Source organism: Lathyrus oleraceus, chromosome 2, assembly GCF_024323335.1.
Source record: "Lathyrus oleraceus cultivar Zhongwan6 chromosome 2, CAAS_Psat_ZW6_1.0, whole genome shotgun sequence".
In the NCBI taxonomy this organism is placed as follows: Eukaryota; Viridiplantae; Streptophyta; class Magnoliopsida; order Fabales; family Fabaceae; genus Lathyrus; species Lathyrus oleraceus.
The window spans coordinates 176,105,737-176,112,299 of record NC_066580.1 but is presented as its reverse complement, the minus strand read 5'-3'; the positions used below and the strand labels follow the sequence as shown (position 1 = coordinate 176,112,299).

The 6,563-nt window shown below is 32.4% G+C and overlaps 1 protein-coding gene across 1 annotated transcript; it reads left to right on the top strand.

Annotated features, from left to right (window-relative positions):
- The first annotated feature begins 1,812 nt into the window (after positions 1–1,812).
- LOC127118731 (RING-H2 finger protein ATL54) lies at positions 1,813–3,144 on the top strand. Its single transcript, XM_051048987.1, has one exon. It carries the CDS (start codon positions 1,960–1,962, stop codon positions 2,908–2,910), a length of 951 nt encoding a protein of 316 aa, XP_050904944.1. The 5' UTR covers positions 1,813–1,959; the 3' UTR covers positions 2,911–3,144.
- The last annotated feature ends 3,419 nt before the right edge of the window (positions 3,145–6,563 follow it).

The window sequence follows — 6,563 nt, the reverse complement described above, 5'->3', positions numbered from 1 at the left end:
TATTACGCACCCTTATTCCGTATAAAAAAAATATATTATTTTAAATACCTCGATAAAAAAAACTATGAGACTTTACTTATTTTCTTATAATATTAAATTAATCAATTTTCAAATAACTCGATAAAAAAATTATGAAAATTAATTTAATTTCTATAAAAATTAAAATAGTTTTAGTCTCTTAATAAAAGTGATAACATTATCACTACTTAAATCGCTCACAAAAAAAGTGATAACTATTATTTAGCAAGAATTATAAAGATGCACTTTTTTTCATACTATTATTATTATTATTATTATTATTATTATTATTATTATTATTATTATTATTATTATTATTTTCAAATATTTAATCTTATTACAATGCTAAAAAAATTATCAAACGGTTCTTTCAAATTTAAACTATAATTTTTAAATAGACAATATAATGTTTCAAATTATTTCTAAAATATTATTTTGATTCATACTCATAGATACACATTACAAAATTAAACCATAAACTTTCAGCTAGATACACAACACATTACAAAATTAAACATAAGAATGTCCTCTAGATTACAAATTCAACTCAAAATAGAGAGTTTTGTCTATGATTTGAATGTTGATTGTCATGAATAATTACATAGAATGTGAGTAATTTGAACTTGGAGTGGAATGTCTTCTATCTACGAAATAACGAAGAACAAACATTCTTATAGATGTTGAAAAAAAAGAAAATATATTTTTTTTTGATATTTACACTTATTTTACATTTTAAAATTAAATTGTGACGTTTTATTTGCATCTTTATGATTCGACATATTTCTTTTCACTTAAACTTTTACTCACTCTTTTTATCATCTTCATCTTTTCATCTAAATTACAAAGTATTTTTATAATTAAAAAAATCTATATATTATAATACTACTTAAAAACCCATCTCAATCTCGCGCATCGTACGAGTCTTAATCTAGTTATTAAATGTCTCAATCTAATTATTAAATAAAAGTGAAGATTAAAAGAACACCGAAAGTATCTCAACATTAGATTGTGGAAAAACAAATCAGTCATCGTATGTTTTGCTTGGATATTTTTGCAATGCAGGTAAAGAGTTTAAGCTCTCACCTCTAATGTTGTGTTTCGTCCCACCCTATATTTTTTGAGTGCGAACATTAATATAAGTTTTTGCGTTTTTAGACTTAAAATATACCGTGCCTGCGAATCTGCCACCTTACCTCGTATTTCACATAATTTTGCGGACAAACTTAATCGAAGTAGACATATCCGCTTGCCACCCTAGTCATTCTATAATGAATGACTTATATAAATAAATAATACCTTAAAATGAATAAACATGTTACTTTTAAATATAATATTAATATATTTTACAATTATATGCATTAATTAATACTACTTTCAAAGTTATCATCTTTCACTTTATATTTATGTTGATAGTATGATTACAATAAATACAACAATAATCTCTTAAAATAGTTTAATAAAAACATTATTCTTTCTCCATTATTTATTTACTTACTTTGTAAACAAAAATATTAGTTGTGGAACTGAGTGTGTATTATCAAAGGCAAATTAAAAAATACTTTTACTAAAGAATACCCATCATGTATTAATGTATTTACAAATATTTGATTGATTGAATGCATTATTGAGAATACGATGTTAGGTTAATATATCCCTTATTTGAAAAGAATGAATAAGGACAAATCACCTAAACTAATAATTTTTTCTTCTAGATGAAACCTTTACTACTATAACATTTGTTGCTTGTTTAATAAACAAACCAACCATAAACTAAGGGAGTTATGAAGGTACTTTCAATATCATTGTCATTTACCAAACACAACAAACACATAAATTTCCACTACACCTTAGAAAAAGACATCAAAACTATTCAATCTCTTCTAATTCCTTCTAAACATCAACTCAATTTCTTCATTTCCTTTCTCTTCAATTGTGTCTCCAATGGCTAGGATCCAAAGAAAGCTCTTCCCAACAGAAGCTACCTCAAACCAAACCTTAGATTGTTATGGCTTTTGTGATCCTTTATGTCCTTCAAATTGTTACACTAACACAAATTACTATTTCACACCCCCACCTTTAGAACATACTACACAAGTTAACCATATTGGCTCCTACTTCATCATCCTTATTTCATTATTCTCTTTGATTTTTATCATCATTGTTTTCTATATCATCAAAGTGAAATGCTATAATGAAATGTGTGGTTGGAGAATCAACAACTCCATTCGGTCTCAAGGCTTTAACAACGAAGAGCTTCTCAATGAAAATCGCGATCACCCCGTGTGGCTCATCGCTACGGTTGGTTTGCAACAATCAATTATAAACTCGATTACGGTTTGCAAGTATAGAAAAAACGAAGGACTAATCGAAGGAACGGAATGTTCCGTTTGTTTGAGCGAGTTTCGTGAAGATGAAACTTTAAGACTATTGCCAAAGTGTAGTCATGCTTTTCACATTTCTTGTATTGATACTTGGTTGAGATCTCATACTAATTGTCCTCTTTGTCGAGCCAGCATTGTTTCCAACAACGTTACTCCTGAAGTAACGTTGTTGAATTCGGAACAGGAAAATAACAACTTCGGAAGAAACCAAGAGACTCAAATGGAGAATCCGAGGAATGATCAAGAGAATGTGTTAAACAACAATGTTGCATTTGAAAACATGATTGGTGAATCAAGTGATGAATCATCTGAATCTAGAAGATATCATCAAGTTGTTGAGAAAGAGATGCACAAGGTTAGTGTTTGGAAGGCCATTACTCAAAAAAGTAGCAAAACAATGCGTCGATGTTCGATTGAAGAGCGTTTGCATGTAAAGCCGGTGGCTATGAAAAAGTCTTTAAATCTACATGGAAGGAAGAGTTTCAAAAAGAGATATGCGACTATGATTTGAGAATGATTCTCTACAATTTCGAAGAATCGTGATTCAAATTTTCGAGTTGTTATCAAATATAAGGAAGGTTCTAAAGAATCTAATCTCATTTCTTGTGTTAGAATTTTCAATCTATTAGAGGTGAACATATTGTATAATGTGAGATATGCCTAATATAAAGAACATGTCTAGTTTTGATATAGTATTCTATTTTTAACTATACCTTCATTTATACTATTATGCTTATAGCTTTAACTTTTTATTATTATTAAGAGTTGGGTTAGCAGTGGTTCTACTAATGATCAATGAATATAAAGACGTGTCACTGTGTATGTTTTATCAGTTCAACAAATCAATCCGATGATGAATCTAATTTGTGGATGGTTAATTTTATCATTTCAATAAATGAATCTGATGACCAATCTTGAATTTTTTTAAAGTAAGAGGAAATTGTATTAAAAGATAGCATAAGGGGTTTTGAACCCGGTACAAATTAGAAGAACAAAACAACGAAGGAAATGGAAACAAACATCGCTAATGAAAGCAAGCGAGAGGATTTGAGCACCACTCCAACAAAACAAAAATCATTAGACCTTTTGAATGTCGCCAAAAACAAATCCAAAGAGAGCTTTTATCGAACTCACAGTGTCTACAACACCTTTATGCCCTCTATTAAAAAGAGTAGGGTTAAATACACTTTACCCCCCCTGTAATGTTAGCGAGTTTAGGGTTACCCCCTGGTAAAGTTATTTTTTCAATACCCCCCTTATGTTATGTAGATTCCTTCATAGAACCCCCTAATATCCAGGTGGCATGGAATCTTGGTTTTTTATTTCAGACGTGGCTTTTTAATTTTTTTATTTTCACATGTGAATCTTCATTAGGTCTCCAGCATGGCATAAACTAGAAATTAGGGTTCCAAATCCATCCCTCTCTCTCTTCGTGAAATCCATCCCTATCCCAAATCCATCCCTCTCTCTCTTCGTGAAATCCATCCCTACCCCAAATCCATCCCTCTCTTCATCTTCGTCCGTGTCCCCTTCATCTGGGTTATGGGTGGCAGCAAGGCATCTTCCACGAGTGAAGTTGGAAACGGCTTACCAAGATGTGGATGCAATGAAACCATGAAGTTGTTGGTCTCCAAGTCAATTGAAAACCCCGGTCGCAAATTTTGGAAATGCAGGAATAATATGGTGAGCAATTTTGAAGCATTTTATTATTTTGAGTTTGATTTCGAAATTAATTGTTGGTGGTGTTTGTCTCAAATTGCAGAATGGGTGCGGTTTATTTTGTGGGATGATTTGGTCAGTGAGTTTGCAGTGAAAGAAACCAATCCGTCCGGATGCCGCCAATGTGAAGTCAACAAGGCTTATTTGATTGAATTTGCTAAAGAGATTGTTGAGGAGATAGATTGCAGAGCCGGAAAGCTTAACAAGTTAGAAAAACTGAAGAAAAAGATTGCAATGGAAAAGAGGAAAAATTTATGGTTAATGTTTGTAATTGGTCTGTCATGGATGTTGATAGCAGCTATGGTTAAGTTAGTCTAATGAGTCTGTCATGTAATTGTTATGTCATTAGTGTTTTTCAGCAATGTAATGTTGAACTTGTAATGTGTTCATCAATGAAATGTAATCTGTTCATCAATCTTAAACTGTCAGTGCAGTGTGTCTATTCTTGCTAGATCACCTTGGAGATGAAAATCAACAGTGTGGTTTGGAACATATTCGTATACAAGCAATAGTTCATCGCTGTGATGTGAAGTAGCAGCTTAAAATAATTTCTCTTATTCTTCGGCTCTGCAACAGAAGCCATTTTGAAAGTAACTTTATAAGTAAACCGTACATCAACAAATGGAATATATGATCTGAGAAATTCATCTGAAGTGTACCATTGTGACAGTAGAACTTATTGTTTGCATTAAGTCTATATTTCCTTTTTTGACAAAACAGCACATTCAGACATTGAATCCTTCAACATTCAAACGCTTCCCAATTATTGACTGTTCCAACTTGAAACTTATTTATGTGATGGTTTAACCATAAGAGGGAATATAACCATCCATATTTTCTCACACTTTTTTCCACATTAAATTTTACACTTTGTATTCTTAGAAAGAAAATATACTACAGTATATACAGTTATTGGAAATATTATATTTCTGTTTTTTCTTAGTATATACACTTTGAATTCATGGTTTTGTTGTAAGATTAGTGCACAGACTAGCCATGGCTCTCTGCAGAATTCATGGTTTATGAAAAACAAGAAAAAAATGTGACAGACTAGCCATTGTGTTTTATAGACAATACACACCAATAATGTTAAACTGATACATTAGAATTGATCATCACAGTAAGTGCATATGTTTGTTACAAAAGGATTACAAAATACATGTCTTCAAAGATCAGTTGGCATTACAAAAGAGTTTTCCAAAGGATTACAAAATACATAGCAAAAACATAATAATCAGTCCCTCATTTTGAAGTGGGTATGTCTTCATTTTCTGGTAGGGTAATTGGTTTGTCACTAGATATTCCTTCACCTGTTATGGGTCTTTTAAACCAACTCAACTTGATCCTCTCACTTTGCCTTCTTTTGATGATAGGTTTTTTTTCAACCCTTTTTCTGAATTGTTTTGTGATTGAGGCAGCCACACTAGATCCTGTTTGACTCATAATAGTTGGAACAGGCATATCAGTTGGAGGCTGTGGATCAGTTGGAACAGGCACATTTGTTGGAACAGTCATATCAGTTGCAGTTGGGGCAGGCATATCAGATGCAGTTGGCATATCATTTGCAGTTGGCATATCAGTTGCAGTTGGCACATCATTTGCAGTTGGCATATCAGTTGCAGTTGGCACATGTCCTTTTTTAGGTTTTCTCTACAATGTAAGACACAATGTATGGTTGTCATCACAATGCATATCACAATGAAGAATGTAAGACAGAATGTAGAATCTAAGACAAAATGTATATCACAATGAATTACCTTTCTTTTAAGTGCATTGGGATCCTGAGTGGTAGCCTTACAAGTCATAGCATTGTGACCAAAATTATCACATTTGGTGCACTTATATGCAACACCAGATCTTCTCTTCCTTGCACCATCCTCTCCACATTCTCTTATCCTAATCTTCTTAGGTCTACCAGGACCATTTTTATATGCAGGTGGTAGAGGTGGTTCCATCTCAACTTCTGGCCACATATCTTGACCATTGATTGGACTTACTGAAAATCCATAACATAGTGCAAACTTTTCTCTTGTGTAACAAGCATCAACAAATTCATCAGGGTTTTGCTTTCTATAACTCAGAGCAGCTACAGCATGCCTACATGGAATTCCTACTAATTCCCAAAAATTACAACTACATGACCTTTTAGCAATGTCAACAATAAATTCATGTGTGTTGTAACTATGTGTAACCTGAAAAGTCTCAGCAATTGACCATGTTGGCAACCAATGACCACTCCTGAACACCTCATTATCTAACCTTCTCCTAGGTATTGGCATCACCTTATGTGGCCAATTTTCTAGTTTACTTGCAGAGGTGGATAACCTATTCATCAGATATTTTCTTATCCACTCACACATTGTGAGTATAGGTTTGTCCCTAGCAGCTAGAATGGTAGCATTAAAAGACTCTGAGATATTATTCATCAATGTATCACATTTAGGG

Bases quoted from the DNA above. Each gene is read 5' to 3' on its own strand.
- LOC127118731 (XM_051048987.1), top strand. From the start codon at position 1,960: ATGGCTAGGATCCAAAGAAAGCTCTTCCCAACAGAAGCTACCTCAAAC.